At 39.1% G+C, this 14,155-nt stretch overlaps 1 protein-coding gene across 7 annotated transcripts in view; it reads left to right on the plus strand.

The window, feature by feature from the left end:
- The first annotated feature begins 852 nt into the window (after positions 1-852).
- Positions 853-14,155, plus strand: part of USP25 (ubiquitin specific peptidase 25) — a 131,468-nt gene continuing 118,165 nt past the window's right edge. For all 7 annotated transcript variants that reach the window (XM_059164488.1, XM_059164490.1, XM_059164491.1 and 4 more), the window contains exon 1: positions 853-1,033. In XM_059164488.1, the coding sequence (XP_059020471.1) occupies positions 989-1,033 (45 nt within the window). In that variant the 5' untranslated portion in view covers positions 853-988. The remainder of the gene's footprint in view (positions 1,034-14,155) is intronic.

Here is a 14,155-nt window from a genome sequence, read left to right on the forward strand (position 1 = left end):
GAGTACATTCCAGCATAAGGACTTCTGACAGCCCTTTGCTTAACTCATACTTGACTTCTCCCTTCGAGCAAGTTAACTGCTTGTGAAATTCCTAGAAAGGCGAGGGGAGAGGACCGGAGACATAGAAAGGAGCCGGGGTTTGGGACCCAGCACGGTTTTGGGACGTTACCAGGCTCAAGGGGAAAGGTTACGTCTTGGAGGAGTTCGGAAAGCCGGCGATCCGCAAGTCCTGGGCACAGAGAGAACGCTGCCCTTCGGCCTCAGCTGGGAGCTTCGCAGAACCAAGGGCAGGCTACGCGCAACCTGCCGCAGGGGCGGCTCCTAGGCAAGGCTCGCGGGGCGCGCCCTCGCCCCACCCCGGGAACGCCGGGCCCGCGCAGAGTGGGGCGGGGCCGGGGATTGGGGGCGGGGCTCCAAGGCGGCCCGGCCCCGCCCCGCCCCACCGCCCCGCGGGTCACAATATAGGGTTAGGGCAGCCGGCGGGCGGGGCTCAGCGGGGGAGGAGCTGCGGGGCGGGGGAGGTGACGGCGGTTGGGGGAGGGGAGGGGAGGAGGAGTCGGGGAGGGAGGAGAACAGCGCCATTCCGGCCCGCCGCTCCCTCCGTTCCCTCTCCCTTCCCCGCAGTGGCCCGCGAGCCGCCAGCGAAGGAGCGCGCGCGCGTGACGCGGCCCGGCTTGCTCGCGCCCTCCCGCGCCCCAGCGTCCGCCGCCCGCTCATGGCCCCGGCCGCGGCGGACCAGCCGCTCTGAGGCGGGCCGCGTGAAGTGGTGCGGCCGCCGCCGTGGCCCTCGCTGTCCGCGCCTCGCCGCCAGCCAGCGGTGCCCGCGCACGCCGGCCGCCATCGCCTTCGCGCCTGGCTGGCGGGGGCGCTGTACTCCCCGGCGGTCCGCGCCGCTCCCTGGAGCTTGGCGGAGCGCGGCGACCAGGGCCGGCGGAGGCGCGAGGAGCCGCACACCGCCGCCTGTGTCGCCGCCGGCGCCGCGGGGGCCATGACCGTGGAGCAGAACGTGCTGCAGCAGAGCGCGGCGCAGAAGGTGAGGCGAGCCCGGGAGCCGGCTCGGCCGGGCCCCGCTCCTCCTTCCGACGTGCGGTTCTGACCCTCCTCGGCCGGGTGCTCCGGGCCTTTCCCCCACCGCCGCTCGGGCCTCGGCTGCCCCCGGGCTTGCTCCCCCGCCGTCCGCCGCCCCTGAGCGCCGCCTTTGGGGGCGTCGCGCCCAGTGCGAAGCTGCGTGTGGGGAGTGGGGTCTAGTTAGTGGGTTCCAGTCCACTTCCTCCTCGTCGATTGTTTACCTGTAGCAGAAGGTGCGGGCTCTGTAATGGGAGCGACCCTCGCATTCCTACACTCCTCTATGGGGCTTCGGAATTAAACTTTATTCACTTCCTCCCCCCCCACTCCCCCCTTTTTAAAAAAGAATAACCAGTTGTCATCCTTTCTGCACACAATTTGTGTTTCGAAGGTGGGAGCATGGCAGGCCTGCTATTTTGCAAGAGGGGTCTCCATGAGAATCCTGCCTGGTGGGGCAGGTTCATTTGCCAGGTGGACTCTGTGTAGAAGTAGAGAATTTGGTTTGTTCTTTTCCCTTTTTCGGTTTCCTTTTCCTTGTCTCTGAGTATAGAAACTGATCCTAAGAAAGAAAACCTTTCTGGCCATGTTTATTCCAGGAATCTTTTGTCCCCTAAGTTTGACCTTATTCACATTCGTCACCCTTTACTCTTGCCTCAGTCACGTATTCAAATGGTCACTCAGTTAAATTAAAAAATAATAATAATAAAGTCTATGTGAAGCTTCAGGTCTTTTATATCGAATCGTGAGAGGTGTTTCTTTTATTTGAGATTTTATTTTCAGAATCTCAAGTGCACTATCATGGCTTGCACCATATCCTGAAGAGTTGTGTGCTCTGACTTTTTTTTTTTTTTTTTTTTTTTTTTTTTTTTTGGTCATTTTGTGTAAAGCATTTTGGGCAAAAGGAAAAGATTGTTTTAGTCGCGTCGACATTTGGGGGGTAACTAGGGTTTACTGTGAGCAGCTATCAAAGCTGTGTTTGGCTTATCTGGCTGAGTAATGAATGCCCCACCCTGTTGTAAGTTTCGGCGTAGTTTGTATCCTCCTACCTGTGCTTGATTTCAGTATAAGGCCTGCTGTCCGAAAGTGGACTATCTGTATACACTCACTGTCCGCTAAGTTTTTGCTTTGAGATTATTTTTAGAATTCTGATAGTGCTTGAGGTAATTGAAGATGCTCAAGAATTTTGGAAAGCAAGGATAGTGTATTGTTATTTTAGACACTTTGGGAAAGTTGTCTTTGGAACTCTTGTGTAAGTTAACTGTTACTGGTAAACTCATTTGATTGTTGCAGACTGCAGTTTATTTACAGTGCAGTAATTCTCGATTTAATAGTGGGCGTTTAGAACAGTTTATCTCCTAATCCTCCTATTCTGTTTTGAATACCTTAAACTTTAGTTTTTGATGTTAAGCATGTGATAAAGTGTTAATAATACCTGGAGCAGGATCTTGTGTTCATATGTATGCTAAGCAGTACTCTAATAGGTTTGGTATCATTTTTGTTTATAGTTCTCTTGAGTGTTGAATATTAAAGCCTGATTGAAAGTGAGAAATGTGGCTCCTGTTTTTCACATCTTTTAAGTTTGAACAATGGCAAGAAGTTTTTATGTTGTCGTTGGTTTTTTTTTTTAAGTTGATTTGACCAAAGTACTTCTGTAGCATTGAATTAGATAATGCGCATCTGCCTGGTTCAGAGATTTGTGCATAAAATTGTAAGGTCTAGAATCAAATGACTGAAAATGATCTTGGCCATCAAATCCAGTTTCCTAGTTTTATGAGCCCCCTCCTTAAAAAAGGGAATAGTTGTTAATCCAAAGTAATATCATTATGATGCTATTGTTAGTGTGTGTGTCAGATCATTTTAGAGATATTGGGAAATTTTTTTAGAGCAATATTATGCATTTATTTTTATACTTCCATAATGGTATGTATGGATTTTTTTTTTTTGAAAAGAAACAATGTGTGTGTGTGTGTTTTTAAATGCTTTTTGCATTAATATACTATTACTTTGTTACTCATATTCAAACTATTTAAAAATACTTGATGGGTATATGTACTTTAAACCATACACTACAAATAAATTGATAGATTTAAATTCACCAAATTAGTAACTAAGTAAGGGACGACAAGCTAGTAACTAGGAAGTGACCTTCATACTTTAGAAGAAACAAAAGTGAAACTCTTTGTTTTCCCTTAGAAACTTTATGAATTATCAGGAAACAAAAAGTGTCTGGTGCATATTGCATAACCAAAATTTTAGCCTATTTCCTGCTCTCCTTAAATTACATATGGGAATGCACAAGCATATTCGTTTTATGTATGTAGTTCTATTCTGGTGGTTGGAACAGTTTTTAATATTTTCAAAATTTTTTTTTCTTCCAGAAGGATGATTAGTTTATATTTGTGTGTGTATATATATATATATATATTGTGTGTGTGTGTGTATTTTTTTAAAGTAGCACAACACAAAGCTTTCATAAGTCTTTTGTTCACCTGCAAAGTAGCTTGTCACAGTATAAGGCAAGAGGCTGGCTGTCTTTTCCTCTGATGTGTTCTTCGCTTGGTTGCTAGAGTTTGGCCACGGTAGGAAGTTAAAAGATGTAGTAAAACTGCAGAAAGCTGCACTTATGAGGTTTAAGTGTTAGAGATTAGGTAGAGTTGGTTAAATCCTATTCATAATTTTGGTCTTGAACAGGTATCTTTAACATTTGTGCTTGGTATTTTACCTAATTGTACCATCCTTAGATCTCAAAATTTTGATACATACATAGCTTCAGGTCCCAAATGAGGATTCCTTAGGGCTGTGGTAGAAGGCTTCCTCCCAGGGATCAAATTGATTTATAGAGGGAGGTGAGTTGGGTACTGTGTGCATTAAATGCATCCTTTTGATTTGAATAAAATATGAGATTCATAAAGGCAGCTATTTTGCCTATTTTGTTTCACCCTAGAGCTTGGAATGGTTTCTTTCTTTCTTTTTTAAGAATGGTTTCTTGCACATAGTAGGTTTCAGTAAATACTTGGTGAGTGAAATGATGAGTGAATGTTTTCTAAAAGGAATGTAAGTGCAGTAATTGTTTTAGTTTCCAAACTGAATCTCAAGATTAAATTATTGAGAAACTTTGGACTACTGTTGGAATATAGGCTGTGTAGTGGAAAGACTGTATGGTGTGGGTTGGGTCTAAATCACCTCTCTATGACCTTGGACAAGTCATTAATTGCCTCTGAATCTTCCCTTAAAGCCTTAAAGTTAGTATGATTAGGCGTGAGCAATTCTTTTAGATCTGAATGTTTAGTGGAGCTAACCAAGCATTCATTTCTGGATAGGGAGGACAAAAAAGAAATACTAGAGGATGAGGCCAAAGGAGTTTTATCAATCAGAGGTCAACTGTCACTTAATTATGGTTGGGGCGGGGCCAAGTGGCAAGGTTGTCACAGATCCGCCAATTTAAGAGTTAAAGCAAAACTTGGAAAACAATGCAAGCTGGATACAAGGTAAATTTTTTAGTTAAATTATATAGTATTTTCTAATTTAGGTATCATTTAAAAGTTGTAAAAATACAGTATAGCATTTCAAAGGACAGTGAAAGTTATGTAAATCACTGTAAACATTACTTAAAAGGGATATTCTTTGGTACTAAATAGTGATTATGTTGTTATTAGCGTAAGACTTGGTATGGGCAAGAGACAGGGATCCAGCTGCTCATTCCCTTGTTCCTTCTCTTGCCCACCTAATTTTGGTTTGTATACTAACATTGTATCCAGCTGCCTTAATGAAGTCTCATCAGTTTTAATAAATATTTTGTTGACTTTCTTTAATATTCTATATATATAGTTCATGTCATTTGTGAGTAGTTATCACTCTGACTTATTCCTTGTTAATAGTCATACTTCTTTTTTCATTTTTTAATTGCTTTCGCTAAGATTACAGAATACTGCTAGGATTAGTGTTAGTTTCTGTTATGTATTCTTTCATTTTGATATGGAGATTTCCTTGTAATCGTAATGTTTTGAAATTAGATTTAGATGTTAATTCATTATCAAATGCCTTTTTCTTTTTCCTTTTTTCAGTGACCAGTGTGATAATTTGTATGTCAAAAATAGACACAAAAATTGTTATAGATAACATATATGGAGTGTTATATGTACCTATGTTGAGGAATTGTGCTTAGATTCTTTGAAACTTTTTATTCATTTAATTTTCCCAAACATTATTATTAGGTGAACACTTTTTTTTCCCCCTTCCCCCTACATGTTGTGGTTGAGGAAACGGTATTAGAGAAGAACTAAAGGAAGATTTCATTGATGGTATGTATTGGGGGTGGAATTTAAACTCAGGGTTATGAGACTCACGGGCTCTTAACCATTATGCCATGCTATATTGCTTTCTGGTAAAATCTCATGTAGTCATGATGCCTCCAAAATCAGTATGCTAAATTTTGATCTGGAATTTAGTATCTGTATTCTTAAATGAGATTGGTTATGGAGTTTGCTTTTGTACATATGGGTTATCAAGGTAATGTTAGCTCATAAAATCATTAGAAAGCTTTTTAAGTTTTCCTTTGTTTTTGGAATTGTTTAGTGCAGGATTAGGTTAAATCATTCAAAATTGGTGGTATTTAGACATGTTTTGTCATCTAACCTCAGTACTTACTACTGTAAAGATTTGGTGAATATGACTATAGTAGGCTGACCATGTATCTAGAGCAAGTTTTAGACAAGCTTTCCACATTTTGACAGTTAACCTTTTAGGTTTACTGCCTCTTCCAGAATCAATTTTAAAAATGCTTATAGATTTCGATTTGATTTCATTTAGATGTCTATGTATGTAAGTGTGTACATATCTATATATCTATCTATCTGTCTATCTGATGTTTTCTCTTAAATCTATGTAGATAGATTCTGTTATTATTCCTGATTGTTTTGTTTTGTTCTCAGTAATGTTTGCCAGGTTGTTGATCTATTTTACCAGTATTTCCCTAATCCAATTCTTTGGTTCCTTTATACTTTCTGTGTATCTTCGACTTTATTAATTTTTACTTTTGTATTTAGTATTTCTACCTTTCTGCTTTTGGGGGGGTAGTTATTGTTGCTTTTTTATATGTGAATTGAACATTTAGTGAGTTTATAGTCGTATATTAATAATAAGCATTTTGGGCTGTGGGTTTTCATCTGATTTTGTTTGGGATTTGACTTCATTTTTCTTTAAACGTTTAAAAGATTTTTTCTTTTCTGGCATACCTCCTAAGATGTTGCATTTTTTAAATTCTTGATTTATGTTTCAATGTACTGTTTAGAAAACATGATTTCTGACAGTTTAAGAAATTAAGATTTTCTTATGACTATATGAGGTTTTAATGAGCATATGAAAGGGATATGTATTTGAAAGTTAGAGTTCTGTATTTATATATTAAATAAACACAGTGTGATTTGAATATTTCATGGTTTTTTTTTTCTTGTGTCATATTCTGAGAGATGTTGATGAAATTTTAATGTAGTCTCATCACATTCTTATTTCTAATGGATCTGATCTAAACTTGCGTGCTTTTGTTAGTCTTTTAGTAGAATTTAATCATTTATGTATATGGTGGTAACTGATAAAAATACTCTTTTGTCACCTGAGTTTCCATTTATTAGTTTTGTTTTTGTCCACTCAGTTTTGATGGATTGATGAAGTTTTCATGTTTCACCTCCCCCACCCTTGCCTCTTTGTATCTTCTATGATTAGCAAATCTTTCTCCTTTCTACTCTTATTTATAAACAAATATATATCTAAACATTTTTCTGATTGTGTCAGAACGAACAGTTTTCTCCCAATAAGAAAGACTTCTTAGCATATTTTTATTTACAACATTCCTGATTTTATTGGGTTAATATGGAATTGTATTGTAAATGATGGCATTTTAAATTTCTTAAGATGTACCTTACATCAAAAATATTACTTGTGTTATAAACACATTAGTAGCCAATTTTTTAAAAATTAGGTATTTAATTTTAGCTGTATATTTTTCTGGCAGATTTAATACTGTTTGATGTTATTCTACTTCTTTTTTGTAGATAAGTTAACTCTTTGTGTAAGCTTGAAAGATTTCCTCTTTGGTTTTAGAATCCAGAAACTGTGTGTGTGTGTGTTAACAGTTCTTCCTAGGATTTTTGGTCTGAAAACTTTCATGTTCTTCTCAGGAAAAAGCTGTATATTTTAAAATTATTGTTTCTACTCTATTCCTTCTCCCATGCCCTCCTTCCGTAATGACATTATTTGATTAGATACCATTCATCTCTCTTACTTCCTACAAATTTTATTTTGTAATTTCTTTTTCTCCTTTTTTTGTCCTGTATGTTGAGGTAAATTTTTAGTTTGATTGTACAAATTATTATTTTTGTACTGTCAGTTGTGAATTTACTGCTTCCATAGGTGGTCATTTGCTTTTTTTTTAAAGATTTTACTTATTTATTTGACAGAGAGAGCTCACAAGTAGGCAGAGAGGCAGGCAGAGGGGGGGGGGAAGCAGGCATCCTGCTGAGCAGAGAGCCTGATGTGGGGCTAGATCCCAGGACCCTGAGACTATGACCTGAGCCTGAGGCAGAGGCTTAACCCACTGAGCCTCAGGTGCCAGGTCATATACTTTTTTGAGGGCTTGTTTTAATAATCTGCATTTTAGTTGTGAAATAAGCAAAGTTGAATTAATCATAAATATTGATTTATGATTAGTTTTCTATGCAAATGTTTCATTTTTTAATGAACTTTTTAAAAAAAATATTTTATTTATTTGACAGAGAGAGAGAGAGAGATGTCACAAGTAGGCAGAGAGGCAGGCAGAGAGAGAGGGGGAAGCAGGCTCCCCACTGAGCAGAGAGCCCGATGCGGGGCTCTACCCCAGGACCCTGAGATCATGACCTGAGCTGAAGGCAGCGTCTTAACCCACTGAGCCACCCAGGCACCCACTTAATAACTTTTTTTTTTTTTTCTTTAGGATTTTATTTATTTATTTGTCAGAGAGAGTGAGCACAGGCAGAGAGGCAGGCAGAGGCGGAGGGAGAAGCAGGCTCCCTGAGGAGCAAGGAGCCCAATGTGGGACTCGATCCCAGGACGCTGGGATCATACCTGAGCTGAAGGCAGCCGCTTAACCAACTAAGCCACCCAGGTGTCCCCACTTATTAACTTTTAATAATATTCATGAATTGTACTTTTTAATAACAAACGCATAAATTAAAGCAAAAGCTGTAACTTTGAAAGTAACCTATATCTAACCAGTCTCATTTTCATTTCCATCCCTCTATTTTGATTTGCGATTATAATCATCTTGAATCCTACGTTTATCTTCCCTTTAATTTCCTTTTTATTGTAGCTTTATGAATTCTTGAAGATACATATTTTTAATTTTCATTGTTTTGACTTTCGAAACTTTTTTCTGCCTTGATAGCTAAAAGATATACATGTGTCTTTTCTACGGAGAGTTTTAAAGTTATGTTTGGAACATTTAAACCTTATTCCATCTTCATTTGCTTTTTATAACAGGGATGAGGTGGGGATCCAATTTAATTTTCATTATATATGATTTTTTGTTTTGTTGTTAATTATTAATTTTACCTCATTGAAAAGTTAATGCTGTCCCCTACTGAAATGACAAGCCATTTTTATCATATACAGAAGCTCTATATGGTGCTTTTTTTCCCCCTTGAGTTGTCTTATGTTTCATCCTTCATTTGTGAATGCCGTCCTGTCTTCATTGCCATAGCTTCATAATAATCTGTAGTACTGGAAAAGTAGGTTTGCTTTTCTTCTTCCAAAGTGTCATTATACTTTATTTTCCTTAGAAATGAATAGAATAATCTTACCAATCTTAGAATAATCTTACCAAGTCCTCTGAAAAACGCTTGAGTTTTTTTTTTTTTTTTTAAGATTTTATTTATTTATTTGACAGACAGAGATCACAAGTAGGCAGAGAGGCAGGCAGAGAGAGAGAGAGAGAGAGGGAAGCAGGCTTCCTGCGGAGCAGGGAGCCAGATGCGGGGCTCGATCTCAGGACCCTGAGATCATGACCCGAGCCAAAGGCAGCAGCCCAAACCACTGAGCCACCCAGGCGCCCCGAACACTTGAGTTTTTATTAACTCAAGTGATTGTATAGACCAGTTTGGGATCATTAACATATTTATGGTATTGAGTCTTTCTAGCCGTGAATAGAGTATACTTCTTTTATTTATGTCTTCTTTAATATCTCTTCATTTTATAATGTTAACTATAGGATTTTTGTACATCATTTATTCTAGATGGTAATTTTTGATATTAATTATATGTGCTTTAAAATATTTGTTATTTGTTAATGGTGTGTACTACACATGCAACTGGCTTTTGTATGTTGATCTTGTATCTAGCCATCTTGCTGAACTTTTCTATTTTAATACTTTTCCAGAGGTGATTTTGTATTTTCTGTGTAAAAGATTATATCATGAATAAATTATGGCAGTTTTATTTATTTCTAATTTTTATGTCTGTAATTTCATTTTTTTCTTATTGTACTAGGTAAGATCCCTAATAAAAGTTGATTAGAAATGATGGTAATAGATATTATCTTATTACTGATTTTAAAGGACTGTTCCCTACTTTGGTACATAATGGGTTTTTAAAGTATTTACATGTGTTAGTTGTATGAGCTTACATGTTATAAAAAAGCTTCTGTTTCTAAAGAACTGAAGAATATTGTAAAATTTTAAGTTTTGATGTTCATGTATGTTTTGCTCATGACTCATGAAAGTTATACTCCAGGCACCCGGAGTAGGTGGGGAGATGGTTTGTCAGTTACTTTTCTGTCATCCTACCTCCTATAAAATCAGACATGGTGAGTATGGTATCACAGCTTACAATAATCATTAATGTTATAATATATGAAAGACCAAATTTGGCTTGTAAAAGCCATTTTGGAATGTGGCTAAGTAGAGGAAGTGAAAGTTGAATTTATAAAATGACCACTTGTGTTTATTTTGGCAAACTTGTCCTAATTTTCAAGAATATTTTCCTTGTCGGGATATTTTATTTTATACACATGACGGGTAATTTTTGAAAGTTTTCTCCTTTTCTTCCTTCAGTTAACTGTTTAGCACAATCTGTGCTTTTTAAGAATTACCTGGTCTTAATATTTAAAAGTTACCAGCAATATTTTCCTTGTCTTTTTAGCCTTTTGGTATAGGTTTAGATCAGACTTTCTTACAGTGTGGTTTGTAGACTATTCATTTCCTGTGGAGCTTGCTAAAACTGTAGAATCCTGTGACTCACCCCCGACTTACTATTTCAAGCACAAGAGTTGGACTAGGGCATTCTTAATGGGAATCCCAAATGGTTCTTCTGTACTTAAAGTTTGAGGACCACTAGTTGCAATTAATTAATATTCTTAGTGATAAGAATGCTTCAGCACTTGTGTAAATTGGCTGTGGGGCACCTCCAGGGCTTGAATTACTACAGTATGCCCAATTTAACGGTGGAGCAGTCTCCGAACATACAGACTTTCTTCTATTTCAGGTGTTTCTCCCTGTCAGTTCACTGATACTTTCCTTTTGTAAGGGAAATGCCTTCTGCCTTGGCTTTTAGGGCAACATCTGGATGGAAATCCAAAGCTTCAGGTGCATAGGTGGGACACTTGACCCCCAACCCCAAACTCAATAGGGCAGATTTAGTCTTTCTGTTAATTGACTGATACATTAAGGAGTTGGGAAACAATTGTACATACTAGGGTTGTAGTCCTCCTCTTTTTCTTCTTTTTGGAGTGTGTGTGTGTGTTTGTGTATGTGTATTAATCGTTTCTGAAAGGTTTGTGTGTGTGTATGTATGTGTGTGCACCAAAGCATATGCAAGGTTATGTATACCTAAAATAAATATAATAACTTATTACCCTTTGTATCATCCTAGACATAAAACAGAACATCTTTTTATTCTAGCCATTTCCTTTGTGCCTCACTCAACCTGTCACTTCCTTCCACATCCTGCTAGTTGCTATCTTGACCTTTCCAAGTTAATGTTACTGTGATATGGTTTACAAAAACCAAAATAAAACCGCCCCCCCTCCTTTTTTCAAGATTTTATTTATTTATTTGAGAGAGAGAGACAAAAGTAGCAACAGAGAACATGTTTGGGGAGGAGAGGAAGAGACAGGCTTAGCAGGGAGCCCAGCGTGGGGCTTGAATCCAGAACTCTGAGATCTTGACCTAAGCCAAGGGCAGACGCTTAATGACTGAGCCACCCAGGTGCCCCAGACACCCATTTAAAGTATATAATTAGACAAATTTTGGCAACTCCAAAAGATACACTTGTGTCACCCTTTCTATTTAGTATCTCCACACTCCTATTCCAGGTGAGCATTGATCTGATTTCTGTTACTACAGGCCAGTGTTGGTTTTCTTAGGTCTTCACATAAATGGAATCTTAAAATTCCTTTTTTTTTTTTTTTTGCATTTGGCATTTTTTTTTTCTCCGCAAAATGCTTTTGAGATTGAGCCACATTATTCATATGTTAGTAGTTCCTTTTTAGTGCTGAATGATAATTCATTATATGAATATTACAAACCATGTAAACATGTTTCTATTGGTGGACTTTTGGGTTGTTTCCAGTTCTTGGCCCTTATAAGTGATTTGTTACATGTACATTTTTAAGTACCTCTTTGAGGAAACATATTTGCATTTCTCTTGTTCAAATACAGAGGAGTAAAATTGTTATAAAAGATTGCTACATGGTTATTCTAAGTGGTTGTACTGTTGTATATTATCATCCGCAATGTATGAGAGTTAAAGTTGGTCTACTTCTTTGTCAGCACTTGGTATAGTTAACTTTTATGTTTTAGCCATTTTAGTATGTATGTAGTGGTACCTGATTGTGGTATTAATTTATATTTCTTTAATGACTTGTGGTTTTAAACATTTTTTCATGTGCTTATTGGCTATTTTTGGAGGATTTTTAAATATTGCTTCTCATATACAATTGATCCTTGAACAATGTAGGGGGTGGGGCACTAACCCCTCCCCCGCACCGCCCCTCCATGTAGTCAGAAATCTGTGTATACCTTTTGACTCTCCCACTCTTCAGCTACTAATGGCCTACAATGACTGGAGGCCTTACTGATATAGTCAATTAATACGTGTTTTGTATTTTATATGTATTATATACTGTATTCTTTTTTTTTTTTTTGAAGATTTTATTTATTTATTTGAGAGGGAGAGAGAGAACAGAGGGGGAATGAGAGGGAGATTGATGCAGAACTCAATCCCAAGACCCCGAAATCATGACCTGAGCCGAAGGCAGATGCTTAACTGCTGACACACCCAGGCTGTATTCTGTATATACTGTATTCTTACAATAAAGTAAGCTAGAGAAAAGAAAATGTCAGGATGTCTGGGTGGCTCAGGTCATTAAGTGTATACCTTTGGCTCAGGTTATGCTCCAGGGTCATGGGATCAAGCCTTGTCTTGGGCTTCCTGCTCAGTGGTAAGTCTGCTTCTCCCTTTCCTCCCAACTCACCCTCTCTGTAGCTATGTCTGTGTCTCTCTCCCTCAAATTAATAAGTAAAATATTGAAAAAAAGAGAAAAAATGTTATTAAAATCAAATGAAGAGGAAATACATTTGCAGTGCTGTAGTATATTTAATTTTAAAAAAGTCACATATAAATGGATTTGCACAGTTCAAACCTGTACTGTTCGAAGGTCAACTTTATCCAGTTTTACATTTTTATAGGATCAGCAGTAAGAGTAGCTAGTTAATTATTCCACACCTGAAAATAGCTAAAAAAGCTAAGGATGTTGCTAGAGGTACAACATTTTAGGAGCAAGTACTGATAGGCTCCTAAAACAAAATAAAACTCCACAGTCTGTCCTTCATTTTATTATTTTTTAAAACAGTTGTTAAAAAGGCTTCCTGCTGAAGAATGACAACCCTTTTCAGGGGCGCCTGGGTGGCTCAGTTGGCTAAGTGTGTGACTCTTGGTTTTGCCACAGGTCATGATCTCAGGATCAACCACCCTGTGGGGCTACCATTCGGTGGGGAGTCTTCTTCCCCTCTCTCTCTCCCACTACCCCCTTTGTGCTTGCTCGCTCTCTTTCAAATAAATCTTTTTAAGAAAAATAGAAAATCCTTTTCTTCATGCCTCAAGCTAACGTTGAATTAATGTCTTTGATAATTGATAACACACACAAGAGAAATCTTTATGATATATTTTTTGTTCTACAGGGTATGAAATATTTTAACATTGTAGTTGGTTTGGAAATTTAGAAAGAACTTGGAGGACCAATTTGGCTGGGCTTGAGTCCAACTGGACCAAGTTGGATGGGTGGGCTGAACTGTGGAGAGGTAAGCATTTGGGTCAGAAAGACTTTTCTTACTGTTTTTGGCCCATGAGAGAACAAGAAAGAAGAGCCTGTTTTGAACTGGAAAAGGAAACAGCTCTTGCTTGCTGGGTTTTTGTTGGTGCTGTTCAGCCTGGAAGTGGGTGAGGTAGAGGCGATGGTACCTGGCCTGAGGGCAGGATTGGCTGAGAGCTGAGAGCTAGGTTCTCAGTGAAACTGGGTGTGGGGGAGCAGTGTGGAGAGAGGGACAGGAATGAAGAAGCATTAGCTGCAAAGGTCCACTACTGTGGTAACACTAATGTGAGAACCAGTGGTTCACTCCCATATACACTGGTGTGTATGTTACGGTTCATGCCAAAATACGTGCGAAATCAAGTATCTGCTTTCTTTGGGGTAGAGCTACAGAAACAACTTTGAGCTGGGGTGTGGGGTTTGCTGAGGCCTCTGAGCTGGTCTGGGTTTCTCATCAAGAACGCCCTTGAAGTCTTCGCATGAGGCCTTAGACTGTGGGGCAGAGCAGGGCTAAGGAAGATTTAAAGGAAACTAGCAGCAGTCCAGTATCTCTGGTTTTAAAATGCTCAATTTTTAGAAGCAGCAGCTTTCTGCACAGGCCTCCTGGGGTCAGTGGATACTCTTTGTGCCTATTTTGATCACACCATATAGATTCTCAGAACTGACTTCTGGGTTTCTTCCCCAGTGGGACTCGGTCCTCAGTTAGGTGATAAGACTGCAGAACTCACAGAAGACAGATGGTATGTGTTTCCATTC

Source organism: Mustela lutreola, chromosome 2 (genome assembly GCF_030435805.1).
Source record: "Mustela lutreola isolate mMusLut2 chromosome 2, mMusLut2.pri, whole genome shotgun sequence".
Taxonomy (NCBI): domain Eukaryota; kingdom Metazoa; phylum Chordata; class Mammalia; order Carnivora; family Mustelidae; genus Mustela; species Mustela lutreola.